The sequence below is a fragment of the Xenopus laevis genome, chromosome 9_10S (assembly GCF_017654675.1).
Source record: "Xenopus laevis strain J_2021 chromosome 9_10S, Xenopus_laevis_v10.1, whole genome shotgun sequence".
Taxonomy (NCBI): domain Eukaryota; kingdom Metazoa; phylum Chordata; class Amphibia; order Anura; family Pipidae; genus Xenopus; species Xenopus laevis.
Window position 1 is genome coordinate 96,913,172 of NC_054388.1, and position 15,548 is coordinate 96,928,719.

At 38.9% G+C, this 15,548-nt stretch overlaps 1 protein-coding gene across 1 annotated transcript in view; it reads left to right on the top strand.

The window, feature by feature from the left end:
- Positions 1-15,548, top strand: part of LOC108703154 (cytohesin-3) — a 103,280-nt gene that overhangs the window by 71,989 nt on the left and 15,743 nt on the right. The window contains exons 8-9 of the mRNA XM_018239182.2: positions 396-544; positions 4,996-5,107. Coding sequence (XP_018094671.1) covers positions 396-544; positions 4,996-5,107 — 261 coding nt within the window. The remainder of the gene's footprint in view (positions 1-395; positions 545-4,995; positions 5,108-15,548) is intronic.

Sequence of the window (15,548 nt, forward strand, 5' to 3'; positions counted from 1 at the left end):
TTTTCTAATTTTGGTTCTGTACATTACCACAATGAATTTTAATTCTGTCCAAAGATTTATGGGCCTAACTGTATGTATGTGTGGGCAAGACACTGTAGCGTGATTGTAACAACAACAAGAAAACCACAATTACTAAACCTTAATAAACCCAATAGGATTGTTTTGCCTCCTATAATTATTAATTATATCTCATTTGGGATAGAGTACAAGGATCTGTTTTATTAATACAGTGAAAAAGGAAATCATTTTCAATGGAGTCTATGGGAGCTGTGCTTGCCAAAATTCGGAGCTTTCTGGATAATGGTTTTCCGGATAAGGAATCCTATACCTGTACTGGTTTATGGTTCCGATTGATCTATTGCTCATAATCATTTCTGTCCCTGTTTTTACTGCAGACACATGCTACGTCCTGTCTTTTGCAATCATCATGCTTAACACCAGCTTGCACAATCCCAATGTCAGGGATAAACCATCTGTAGAGCGGTTTATATCTATGAATCGTGGTATAAATGAAGGTGGGGATCTCCCAGAGGAATTACTACGGGTAAGTTACTTATAGAATTGCACATCTGTTAAAGCTTTTTTTTTTTTTTTAAAGCCCAGTGGACAGGTTGATTCCTACTTGTATATGTATAAAGTACATTCCTTGGCTGTATCAATATTTTATTTCCTTCCCCTTCCCCCTCTTGTATCAGCCAACATTCTGACATTTAGCTGAATTTGATAGGTATATGTATGAATGAGTGCACAATATATAGTCAAAGAAGTAACATTCTTGCACTAACCATACTAAGCCTTTCTAAGGATCAAATATTTATTACATATTCTTGCACATGCTAAATATTTATATGTTTATCCAACATTCTTTTGGCTTTAAATACACGGTGAAATATGAGGACATAGTAATCATGTGCCCTGTATATTGTCATTTATACATATATAACAACTGCCATATTGGTGGATTCATCTAAGATGCGCCTCTTAGGGCAGAGACACACGCTCAGATTTGGGGAGATTAGTCGTCCAGCGACTTTGGGGCGACTAATCTCCCTGAATTGTCTCCTGCCGGCTAGAATGTAAATTGCTCGTGGGATGGCAATTGGAGCCCTTCGTTTTCCGAAGTCAATAGAAGTTGCCTCACAAGGAAACTTCGGGCGAATTCGGAAAACGAATCGCTCCAAGTGTCATCCCCCGGCGATTTAGATTCTAGCCGGCGGGAGGCAGCTCGGGGTGATTAGTCGCCCCGAAGAAGAGGCGATTTATCGCCAGGCGACTAAATCTCCCCAAATCTGAGCATGTGTCTCTGCCCTTATGGTAAAAACAACAGTCCAGTCTAAGTCTGATTACTAGTGATACTGTTTAATTATGGCCTGTGGAGGGGCAAAGAATCTTCACTGTGTAATAAGATCTGTGGTTTTACTTCACTCACTCAATGGATATCAACCTCCGCTCATGAATATTGCACTTAAGCTTCCTTAAAACAATAAACCCATCCACTGCTGAGACTCACAGGCTCTTATACAGGTAGATACTGGGAAAATGTATTAATTTCAGTACCAGTTAGTAAGCTGCATATGTGTCGCCTTCTTTATCTAGACTAGGGATCCCCAACCTTTTTTTTTTACCTGTGAGCAACATTTAGATATAAAAGTTGAGGAGCAAAGCAAGCATGAAAAATATTCTTGGGGTGCCAGATAAATGCTTTACTTGGCCATTTGGTAGCCCCTTTGTGGACTGGCAAGCTACAGGAGTCTCAGTTTGGCAGTACCTTGTTTTTATGCAACTAAAACTTGCCTTCAAGGCAGAAATTTAAATAAAGGGGTTCGGGAGCAACATATTGCTCACAACCCACTGGTTGGGGATCACTGGTCTAGACAGTTTCCTCCCCTTAACTTCACACTCAATGCCTCATATACTTTACTGAATAAAAAAAAATCCCCTCTTTGTGGTAAAATCAGGGTTTAGTTAAATCTTTAGCTGTTTACTTGCCCTGGCAGTTTAATCCACTGCAAAAAGGATTATGTTGAGAGCGAATTTGTTCTCTTTCCTTGCTTGCAGCATAAAAGCACATAAGCCTTAAGAGGAAATTGTATCTAAAATTTGTCTGGCTCAATTAACTCTTACAATAGGTAGTTTGCATTCACCATTGCTTTTATTGGGCACAGTTAAACCACTTTTCTAAACACAAATCACTATAATATAAACCGGCCTGGAGCAAGTAATGTAAGCAGTCTTTTCATTTGTCAGCCTTGTCTGAGTTGATTACTGCTGTTTAGTGGTAGATTGTGCAGCACAAGGTTATATCAGGTGTCTTTATATTTCTTAACATTAACCAGCATTTGACTGTGATTTTTTTTTTCTTTACAAATTAAATCAGGAATGCCTTTGTGATTACTGTGATAGATAGGATTTTAGTGACCTCATTAAAGGGGAACTATCACGAAAAGGAAAATGAAATATACGCTTAAGCATACTGAATTAAGAAGTTTTCTAATATACTCAAATATTCTGTACCGTTTCTGAAATAATCAAGTTTATCCTCACTATTCCTCTCTCAGCATCTGTTTCTCTTCATTTTCTCTTCATGTAGGAGTTTGGTGTCGGATTGACATCCAATTGACAGCAAGATCCAATATATCTTATAGGGAGGCTTAATTTCCTAGCAGATGTATTAAAGCTCACTCAAATAACTGATTCCAGTACAAACAAAATCTAACAAAATAACTGCCTTTTGCACAAATTCTGCATGTAGAGAGACATGATGTCTGGTGGTTTTAATAGAGTGAGCTCTAATACATCTTCTAGGCAAAAGGAGGAGCCCCATATAAGATATATTGGATCATTCATCTGACACCCAACTCCTGAATGAAGAGAAACAGATGCTGAGAGAGGAATAGTAAACATAAATTTGATTATTTCAGAAACAATACAGAATATTTAATTGAGTATATTTAGATAACTTCTTATTTCAGTATGCGGAATCTTATAATAAAAAAAAAAATCACCTGAACAGCAAATGATTCTATATACGTAGCAACATTTCATTCATGTCCATGTCACCTAAAATATTTTGCAGTAGAAGCCAGAAAGAAGGTTGGATGTTTTTTAATTGTAATGTAAAAAATATTTATTCAGTTATGCGTAATGGCTACTTCACTGGCAGCCCAAGGAGAAAGCTTGTATTTTGTAACAAGTCCAAGTCAATGTGAAAATGTGTTGAAATATTTGTTTCTTTAACCCAAACTACTTGACTGGGCATGAAAGACTATAGATTTATGTGCTCAGTTGAACCCAACATGCTTATGGGTATAATTATCTTTGCACGTCACTCTAGCATCTGCACATGGAGAGCTGTCTGCACCACCCTTTTTTCATAAAAAACAGTTGCTTGGGTAATCTTATTTTCCTAGGAAAAATTAGATTTAACCCATCCATGATGCAAAATCCTCTTTTTTTTATCTTGTTTAAGAATATGAAATTTTAAATTTTCTTTAATTTGATTCATACCATAAAGTTTAGTTTATAGATTCTAAAATAGGAAAAAAAATAGTAAATTTGATTTGAATTTTTTCTGATACATTACGTCACACTGGACCAGTACAATCTTTGCTGGTATTCTTTATACAGCATAGGAAAATTGTCGGTGTTCAGACAATTTACAGGATCTAAGGGGATGTATATACACACTGCACTTATAGGCTACCAAAAGCCAGACACCTTTAAAGAGCTAAAATTAACTCTGTATGTATCCAGGATAATCTTTCAGAAAGCTAGTTACTGAAGTCCCTGGTTGCTTTGGACTAAAGGTGGTCCTTGAAAAAAAAGCCTGGTCCAGCACAAAAAATATATATATTAAAAAAAAAAAAATATATATATATATATATATATATATATATATATATATATAGTGGATAATGTACCCCCTACTGTAATTTATAAAGATATTATGTCACCAAGGAGTTATGTGACCATATAAAAGCACGAGGCCGAAGGTGACTTCTAATATCTTTATAAATTTCAGTAGGGGGTACATTATGCATTATAATCTACATTTTGTGTGAAATGCCGGGAGGGGGTCGGAGGGGTCGGCGTCCATTTCTGGTCGCTGGCGTCAAATTCGGATGCGCAGTGTCAAATTTGGACCCACTGCATCAAATTCGGCGGCCAGGGACCCCCTGTTATAAACGGCGGGGTCTGACCTCAGAATGCGCCGATATAATTTACAGTCTGGTCCCATAGGGAAATGACCCAGATTTTTGGCTAATGGTGTGCGATGTTATAATATATAGATATATATATATATATATATATATATATATAAAATAAGGATTCCTGGCAAATCCATCTTTTTATATTTTTTTAAATCTATCATTACTAATCCCTAAAATGTACTACTACTTCAATTGTTTTTGACGGATAATTCTGCATGTAACAAATAAAAGTGTAGAATCCTTGAGTGAAGATACCATATTTCTTTATCCATTGTGGTTGGAGTGCTTGTAAAACACAGGTCCATCATCTGGTGGAAACATCTGTACCAGAGCCGTCAAGCAAACTAGTTACCCTTGATTTCATTGAAACAGCGAATCGGCATAATTGCTATATACTTAGATTAGAATTAGATTTTTTTTTGTATTGTTTAATTATTTACTCTGCTATATTCTAGCAGAGCATAGTATTCCAGTTTTGATCTATTGGAATATGCTTCTAGCCAAATTAAAATGTTCCCATCTAATCACAGTGATTTTGCAGATGACGCACCAAATTCAGGCTATTTTGCTGGAGGAGGTATCCCAACCAATAATCATTTTGCCTTTTGCATGAGTGAGCTGAGTTTAGTGGAAAGCGCATGAAAAGCAGCTCCTCTTTGTAGTAATATAGAATTGGCAATACAGTATAAAAAAAGATGAGGCATTCCATTGACGCCGTTGCTTATATTTGTCTTTTGCTTTCTTTGGTTATATTCGTTTCAAAATGTGTATTCTTCTTCTACAGAATTTATATGACAGTATTAAGAATGAGCCTTTTAAAATTCCTGAGGATGATGGAAACGACTTGACGCACACATTTTTCAACCCAGACAGAGAAGGTTGGCTCTTAAAATTAGGTCAGTAGAACGAGATCTGGAGGGGGCGGGGTTTGATTGATTTTTTTTCCCTTTTCTCGCTCTGATTATTTGGTCTTCATTGATACCCTAAACTCTGTAATGCACCGTTATATATATTATGACCCGCATAACCAGTTACCTTGTTTTAAATGTTTGTTATTCTTATAGGCATTCAGTATTTAGGAATAGCATGCATATATATATATATCTAGATAGATATAGAGATATAGAGATATAGAGATAGAGAGATAGAGAGAGATAGAGAGAGATAGAGAGAGATATATATAGATATATAGATAGATCGATATATAGATAGATATATAGATAGATATATATATAGATATATAGATATATAGATATATAGATATATATAGATATATAGATATATAGATATAGATATATAGATATATAGATATAGATATAGATATAGATAGATAGATAGATAGATAGATAGATAGATAGATAGATAGATAGATAGATATAGATAGATATAGAGATAGATATATAGATATATAGATATAGATATATATAGATATATATATATATATGAATTATTATTTCTGACATTTGTCTGGGTATTGAACAAGAAATACATTTGTACAGTATAATAATCAGGAATGAAGAAAAACACATTAATTACATTTGCTAATATATGTGCGGATGTTAGAATTGGTAGGGAACATATGGAAGCTATATAATAAATAAGGATGAAAAAATTTTTTTTTCACCTTTTTGATTTTATGGCACAATTTACGATCAAAGCTTTTGCTGTTTCTTTTCATTTATTCCATTAAACATATATATGATATTTTAAATTGAGGTTCTTTTAAATATCAGTTTTCCTGATCTGATATCCTGTACCAGCTTCTCAAAAGTTGGACTCTCTGCTGAGTCTCTGAGTCTCAAGTGCTGGTGCAGCAGTAAAGACATTACATTCTTTATGGTGCAAGGTGCAGGCTGAGCGGAAAGAGCACTTAAAGTGAACCCGTCACCCAGACATAAAAATCTGTATAATAAAAATCCTTTTCAAATTAAACATGAAATCCAAATTCTTTTTTTTTTATTAAAGCATTCATAGCTGTTGTAAACTCATTAAAAAATCTCAGCTGTCAATCAAATATTGCCTGCCCCTCCTCTATGCCTTAGGCATATTCAGCACTTCCTAGCGGTCATTGCTCTCCCCTCATTCCCCCAGTTCTCTTAATCATTTAATTGTGTAGCCAGGGCATGGGAACGGACATCAGGTCCTCCATTCTGGTGCACAAACAAGATTCTGAGATGATACAAGGCTTGTCTTAATAACAGTGTCCACAAAATGTCTCCTACCTGCTTGCTGTAATTATGAATTCCCAGACTGATGGAAACAAGATTCAAATAATTTATACAGTGTAATTAAAGTTCATTTTGCTTGACTAACATGATAAAATAGGATTTGGAATCATTTTTTGGGTGATGGGTCCCCTTTAAGGTGACCATAGGCTAACCCATAATATTGTACGAAACAAAGCCGGTTTTGGGGCACCCGAAAGTCGGCCACCGTTACTACTTGTTACTTCTGAATCGTCAGATACAGGTAGAATTCAGTTTTTTCTACCTGTATATCTGATAATTCAGCTCTAACATGTCTGCATTGAACACGAACACTAGCTGGGCACTAGGTTTCAGAATACTATACACAGATCTTCTTCTTTCAGACTTGAGACATTTTGCATTTAGCATTTTCAGTTGCTGAATTTGTTTGGCTGCATTACTGCTTAAAGTGGATGTGAAATTTTAATCTATTCTACCGAGTCAAAAATTGCATTCTGATGTGGTTGAAATGCTACATATTTGTTGCAATCTAAAACAGAATTTGTCTGGCGTGAATCTAAACCAGGGGTAAGCAACCTGCTGCTCCGGAGCCTCATGTGGCTCTTCATCCTGCTTGCTGCGGCTCGGTCTTCAGGGCCGGATTTACATAGCAAGCGCCCCTAGGCTCTCTGTCCTTAGTCGCCCTGTCCCCTTCCTTTTATTCAATAAAATTGAGACCAGAGCAATGGGGATTGGCAAATAGGAAATTTTAAAAACTATCATATCTCCTGCGCCACCCCAGTGTTTCTGAACTAATGTGGGTGTGGTTGGGCAGCATGCCGCCCCCTAAAATCCTGCCACCCTAGGCCCAGGCCTTGTGGCCTCTCCACACATCTGTGCCCGTCGGTCTTGCAGCTTTGCCTGTCACATCATCTATACAGCCCTCTCACCTGCTGGTGGCTTCTTGGGTGTGCGACCGCGGTGAGATATCCGTTAGCTTACCGCGGTCGCAAACTCAGGATGTGGCCAGCAGGTGCGAGGGCTGTATAGACGTCCCAGGGGTGACTTACAAGAGCGAGCCGCAGCAAGATGATTCATCATGGTCCTTACCGCGGTCACACACTCAAGACAAGAGAGGGAAGATCAGCAGGGAGCTTCAGAAACAGAAGTCACATTAAACAGATAAGAACACTAACATTTAATAGGGCTATTCAGTGTTTAATTCATTTCCTACACATACACACTGCACTTCTGTTTGTTGTATTCGGTTGTTGTAACAGTTAAAATTAAAAAAAGGTTAAAACGTTTAAAAGTATATAAGCTGTGTTATGTTTTGCGGCTCTAGACTACTTTTCTTTAGTGGAAGAGGGGGCAAAATGGCTCTTAAGATAGTATAGGTTGCTGACCCCTGATCTAAACTGATAATCGGTTTTGGCCCATGCCCAAAAGATGGAAATGTCCTAAAACAGTGATTGTTGTCCTGCCGGTGTCTGTCTGGGGCAGCAGAGGATCACACCCAATGTACTTGACCTAAAGGGGCCCCCACCAAATATGCAAGATTGCAGGTGTAAGAGAAAAAAATTGCCCTGATCTTCCTTTGCGCTGCTTGTGGCATGCTTTCTGGGAGAGGAGTGCAACCAATTCTCTTTGGTCAGTGCCAGTTGCCTGCACGAATAAAAGGAGATGGGTTCATGAAGACCAATGGCAACTGATCTCAGGGGTTTTAAGGTATGGTGGGTATAAATTGCATCTAGCATACCCTCCTAGGCTCGAGGAAAGTTTTTTTAAGGAACAGTAATTAGCGAGGGTGAAATGAGCAGCAGTAGTAACATTTTTATATTTTTAAAGGAGAAGAAAACCCTTTTACAAAAAAAACCCATACCCCCCACCCCAGGTAGACCCCCTCCGTCCTCCCACCAGGCTAACTACCCCCCTGGGGAAATGCCCCATACTCCATACTTACCCCATGGCGCAGGTTCTTCCAGCTGAGTTTCACGCATCCATTTTCCGCGTCCTCTGTAAGCTGACTGGGAGATCGGTATTTCTGCGCATGCGCAGTTGGAGCAGTTTGCGGCAACTGCTCATGCGCGTAATTACACGGAAATTGACGATCTCGCAGTCAGCTTACTGAGGAGCCGGAAGATGGACGTGTGGAACTCCGCTGGAAGAATCTGCGGCGAGGGGTAAGTATCATCAAAGGGGCCCTATCAAATACAAACAAGGATCACTTTTATCCAGGGGCCAGTTGTGGAGAGAAACTGGAATACACACAGACATGGGAAAACTTCATGGCCACAGATACGCCTGATATCAAGTAGATATTCATGATAATTATACTGTATCTGCCTGTGGTTTTGGTTGTCAGGTTAAGCTTGGCTTTGTATTGCTGCTGTGGGTTTCTATTACTTGCAAGACTGTTTCCCTAACATGTAATGCCACATACATACAAAATAAACTCAAGTCAAAAGACATTAAAGGGATCCTGTCATCGGAAATCATGTTTTTTTTCAAAATGAATCAGTTAATAGTGCTGCTCCAGCAGAATTCTGCACTGAAATCCATTTCTCAAAAGAGCAAACAGATCTTTTTATATTCAATTTTGAAATCTGACATGGGGCTAGACATTTTGTCAATTTCCCAGCTGCCCCAGGTCATGTGACTGAGAAATGATTTCTGGCAGGCTGCTGTTTTTCCTTCTCAATGTAACTGAATGTGTCTCAGTGGGACATGGGTTTTTACTATTGAGTGTTGTTCTTAGATCTACCAGGCAGCTGTTATCTTGTGTTAGGGAGCTGTTATCTGGTTACCTTCCCATTTGGCTGCTGGGGGGGGGGAAGGGAGGGGGGTGATATCACTCCAACTTGCAGTACAGCAGTAAAGAGTGATTGAAGTTTATCAGAGCACAAGTCACATGACTTAGGGCAGCTGGGAAATTGACAATATGTCTAGCCCCATGTCAGATTTCAAAATTGAATATAAAAAAATCTGTTTTCTCTTTTGAGAAATTGATTTCAGTGCAGAATTCTGCTGGAGCAGCACTATTAACTGATTCATTTTGAAAAAATGACATTATCCCTTTAAGGGTGGTGGCACACGAGGCCACTGGGGGAGATTAGTCACCCAGCGACAAAATAATCTAAATCGCCGGGGGGATGGCACTCGGAACAATTAGTTTTCAGAAGTTGCCTCATGAGGAAACTTCAGGCAAGTTCAGAAAGCTGAAGCATTAGTCGCCCAAAGAAGAGGCGATTTGTCGCTGGGCGACTAATCTCCCCCAGTAGCCTCATGTGCCACCACCCTTAGGCTCTGCAGACTTGTGGGGTTTATAGTCCATTATACATACAGGTATAGGATCCATTATCCAGTAACCTGTTGTCCAGAAAGCTCTGAATTATGGAAAGGCTGTATCCCATAGTCTCCATTTTAGCCAAATAATCTGAATTTTAAAAAATGAATTCCCCTTTTTCTCTGTAATGATAAAACCGTACATTGTACTTTATCCCAAGATTTAATTAATCCTTATTGATAGCACATCCAGGGTTTGATTAATGTATAAATTATTAGACTTAGAATTATGGAAAGATCCCTTATTCGGAAAACCCCAGGTCCCGAGCATTCTGGATAAGAGGTCCCATACCTTTTTCCATCTATGCCTCTTTTCCTTGTCAAATTGTGTGCATCACAGAATTATGTCCCATTGGATTTAAAGCATTTAAATAAATAAATGTGGACCCAATAATTGAAAATCTGCAGGTTTTTATGAGTGTATTTTATCTGGCCAATCAAGCTATTCTAAGCCTATTTCTATTTGGCCTGGGCGGGTCTCTGGGTGGATATTCTCAGTACACTCCACTTTATCTGTATTTGCATTGCTTGTCTCAAACTCTAGGCTTGTCCATTAGATTCTCCGACACAGACTCAGCTGTAGAAAGAACCGAGCCTTGTCATGTTGAGGTCATATAAGGTGTGGCTCTCCCTTCTCAGGGGAACAAACCATTGCCAAGCATGAAATATTCATTTAGTGAAGAATTCCCTTACCATATGTCATTTTTATTGTGTGTTTATTGTGCCTGATTCCTTTCTTTAAAGGCAAAGTGCCAAAGCCAATACTGTTTGGCTTGATCCATTTCAACAGTGTCACTTACGTTGGCATGAATACAATCAGCAGGAAAATGGAAAATCAGTTGAATGTGAAACGGGTTTATGGATATCCCTTATATATAGGGGAAGTGCTGGGAGTTGTAGTACAGCAACAGCTGCTGCAGAGAGACTGAATGTGTTTTTAGATGTCTCGTTCTGTAGTGGATTATATTAAACCAAATTTAGCCTGGATTACCAGTATTCCAGGGCATCATTTGAAAACCAAGTGATTAGTGCTCTTCTACTGCAGTTGGTCACCTAGTTATACAAAACATACATTTCCTTCTACTCTATAGACCCCGAGCCTGTCACATTATATGATTATTGGATATCGTTTATATTTATATTTACACAGTGCTTATTTTTATATATTTTGATTCAATAGCTGTACCTTAACGTGTGACTACTCAAGCAATGCTTTTATCTAGGAACGGTGATTCTTTTTGTATGTCTTTTATTTTTCCATATTCTCTGTGAGTTTGTATTGATTTGGTTTTTTGGCTATGATTTTTAATGAGTGGTTTAAATGTGCCTTCTTGTTTTCCTTATGGCCTATGACCTTTCACCTTTCTGTTCTGTGACTGGCTGTCTCTGCTTATTCTGCATTAGGAGGTACGTACACAAACGCTATCAGCCACGCAGCACTTTTTACGTTTCCCATTCACCTTTGCGTTTGCGCTCCTTTTTTTTTTCCCCCTTTACTTTTGGGCAGATTGTAAAAAAAAATAATCACAGAATAGTGCTTTTTTTCCACATTAATAATCATCATTTTGCTTCTTTTTTTTTTTTTTTTGCTTTCTAGCAGAAAAAAAAAACTTCTCCCTGATCCATCTGCCAAGCTTTTTGATTTTCTAATATTCTAATAGCAAGTGGTTAATACCAGGGGAGATTTACCAGTCCCTGACTGAAAATGTGCAATTGGGAATTCTATTCGGAAGAAGAGGCGACATGATCACTTTACTTCCTGCTAACCACAAAAAGCCTTCAGTTCTGGCCAATTTCCCCATGCAGCTCAAGTAGCAGAGACTGAAAATGATCTCAGCTCTTGCTGGGAGGGACAGAGAATAATAACTTGTGTGCTGAGGGAATATATACAATCCAATGCAGAAAGAGTCTGGTAAATACATTATAAAATGAATCCACGTCGTTAACCCGTGCTCTCATAGTAACTGCTCATTTAATATAATCTAGAGACATACTAACAGTACTGGTGACACATACAATACAGAAAAATGAATTTTTTGTAGAGGTGTGTCACCTTCACTTGGTCTAGCACCAAAAACATTTCTGATGTGCTTATCTTCAGGTTGACTCTATCCATTTCCAATTCCAATTCAAAGGTGGTGGAGATAAAACTAATGGAAACAAGGAGCCCTGGAAATTTGACATTCTCCAGAAACAATGGAAATGGTTTGGAAAAAAATACAATAGTTATGAACTTTTTCAGCTCAAACCCCTTTTTTTTTTTGACTGCCAAAATGTAGTAATACATATGCAAATTAGGGCAAGGTAAATAGAACTGCATGCTGCTCAAGTGGTTACAATTTTTTGAACTTCCTTGTTTGTGTGATGAAAAGTGACATGAATTTTAGTATTTGGTTCAGCCACAAAATTGGATTTGGCCGAATCCAAATCCTGCTGAAAAAGGCTGGACAATTCTCTGAAGTTTATGTCAGCCCATCTATGGCAAGCTTAACTGACCGTTAGGATGAACATCTAGGTTTCTATAAATAGGCATTCTCAGGGGTGTAACTACAGAGGAAGACCCTGTGGCTGCAAGGGGGAGCCAGGAGCTATAGGGGGGCCCACGAGGCACTAATTAATGAGCAATTTCAACATATATTGGTAAAACAGCACAACCTCTGGATATGTTGGGGCTGTAAAATTAATTTGCTGTGGGGTCCAGTAACATCTAGTTACGCCACGGGGCATTCTCCAGAAGTTTACTAGCCTTCAGAATCAACCCACAGCCCTAGAAGGGCCAACCCATAGTTGGAGAACCACTGCCTTACAAAAACATATACATTAAGGCACATTCTTCTCAATAAGTGCCTTCAATAGTGTAAGTGGTATCTGCTGAGAGGTGATTAAGTTGATTCTTTGCTATTGCAATATATGCTGTCAACCAACTCCCTAAAACTCCTGCAAAGAGAGCAGAAATGTTTGTTGCATACAGTGAGCTATTGGTTTTTTTATAACTGTATGACTTCTCTCCACAAGGTGCATATTTTCCGGATCCTTATAGCTCATTATAATAATTGTCTCCCCTCTTATTCTGAGCTATAATCAATTTTGCGGGCCCTTTGCTATTCCTGGGAAGAACGCCTTAGTTATAGTGAAGACAAAGGTATAATAAATATGGCGGTGGGGACAAGAGAGTTAATTTGCAGATTAGTTATTTAGGGAATAGAAAGAGAAATGACAAGTGTTTTGCAGCCCCCATGAGTTATTTGACCTTTTACAGCATCGAGAGTCATATCTTTATAGTATTGCAGGCTTTGGCCAACCATAGATCTTAGTCATGCTCTTTACTGGTCATTGAATTCCCAACAGACATCAGTGAGCTGTACAGATGAGATCAGGTCAACCTCAGTTTCTGCTCTACTGTCACATGAGAAATGAGATCATTGATTTAATTACATTTAATTCAAGCACCATTTTTTGTGAGACTTTCATCAGATCCGCCCCTCACGACCAGAGAGTGCTACAGTGCATTAGGCTTGCTTTTGGTCCCCAGGGGTTTTGCATTTGAGATCCCTGCACTTTGATTTTCCCAGCTCCACTAATGAGCGAGACTTTATGAAAAAAACATGCCTTCAGATGCAAGAATGAGTCATTTAAAGCCCCATATCGTGTAATTTCTATCACATAAGTGCTTTTCAAATGGGCTCCAGCGGATCTGCATATCCTGCTATCTTCATACAGAAACCCCATTGAATAGACTTAGTGTGCATATCTTTCTTCTATTTTTCAACCTTACCCACAAACCGCTATCATTTTCTTCTTCTTGGAATGTGATGACTTAAGGGAACGATTCTCATTTAAACCCGGTAGGAAACATCTGCCCTTAATGGACCATGGAATAAACTGAGCCCACCATTTCTACTCCCCCGCCAGGTTCTAGTGCACAAAAACAAACCTTCAAAGGAAGCAGTGACTGTTTTATTCATTCGTTAACCTGATCCTGGATGCAGCCTCTCTGAAAGTCATAGACATTTTTCATTCTAAGCAAGAAGCTTAATAGAGCATAAGAGAGAATTTAGAAACAGTGCTAAATATTTATTTGATAGATGCGGAGCCATGGCAAATTCAGAACTCATGGGAATATACTACTTTTTATTGATTACCTTAAGACCCTTGAGCTGAACACTAGTAACCCATAAGAAAGAGTTAAGGTGTAAGGCAGCATTGTGCAGTGAGGCTGTTGGCCGTATTGTTCTTCTGGTTTACTTCTGCTCCCGGGTGCTGATTGCTGAAATATAATATACTATTTTTTGTTGATAACCTTAAGACCCCCTGAGCTGACAACCCATAACCCATAAGAAAGCAGTGAAACACTTTCTGATGAATGGACACCTTGATAAACTTAGATAAATCCAGAATTGACTAGGCAGGCTAGCTCAAAAGGTGAGTTTGGGCTGTCAAATTTCTCCTCTTGTAGGCCTAACTCTTCCAAGCCCCAGTTCTGCTCTTGTCCCAAATCTTCTTGCTGACACATTTGCAATTGGCCACCCATCAGAGGGCAATAAGTTGGATATGGGTTTAAAAATTATTGGGAAATAGGGGGCCTGTTTGGGTCTGGGCACGGGTTACAAGATCTGGTTATTGCTAATAGGAACACTGGATTCCCCAATTATTCTTTGCTTATTAAGGAGAACTACCCCCCAATAAGAAAAGCCCCTGCCTACTAAGTAGGTAGACCCCCTTCCTGCTTCCCCCCCTGCATGGTTCGTTACCCCTGAAAGTGCCCCTAAGAGTGCTCACGTATCGGTGTAGAGTAAGTGCAGCGGAGCTCATGTGCACCACCTTCTAGATCTTCGGTCTTCATCTGTAATTGAGCGCTTTATTGTCACATGTGCAGTTGGAGTAGTCTTCCGGTTTGTAGCAACTGCACATGCAACAAAAATGCCGGAAATTGCTGAAGGGAAGGAAGAGGACCTGAAGAAGACCTGAGATCTGGAAGATGGTGCCCATGAGCTCCGCTGCGCTTACTCTGCACCGATACGTGAGCAAACTCTTAGGGGCACTTTCAGGGGTAACAAACTATGCGGGGGGAATCAGAAAGGGGGGACTATGTAGAGTAGTAGGTAGGGGCTTTTCTTATTGGGGGGGTTATTTCTCCTTTAAAAAGACTTTCCATTATAAAATATATTATGGGTGGTATGTAATACTGGGTACTACCTGTGCTAAACATAGCTTGCAGGTTGGCTTTACTGAGCGATACCTGTGCCATACAGGTAACCATTTACCTATTAAAATTCTGAATCGGTGTTAAGTGCCAGTTTTTAATCTGACTTATTTATAATAAAGCAGGGTTCAATCTGAAATATGTTGTCACTGAACAGTATATTTTCTGTGACAGAAAGCACGCATGCCAGACTTTTACCGGATTAAAGGCCAACCAATCGATGTGTTTATGGCAATTGGCAACCATAAACTGAAGCAAAGAAGATCAGTGGTGATTGTATAATATTCTAATCTTTAATGTTGCCTAATTAAAGGTTTTCGTTTGCCTGCTTTATCTATGGTGTAATTAAGCCTGCCTTGTATAAATCCATAAAATTTTGTTGGAGGGCTAATCCAGATAATGTTGTTTAAGTAAAACTGTTGTGAATTACCCAACTACATTGCCCAACTTCTTCCACCAGCCACGTTAGAGAATGTCAGAAGCTGTAAATGTGCAAAAACTAGAGCCATAGGTTACAATCACTGGTCTTGGGACATTATGTAATTGCTGTTTCTACTGCAGTCTGATTAGCTGGGTGATTTACGGAGGCACTTTAGTGTTTTA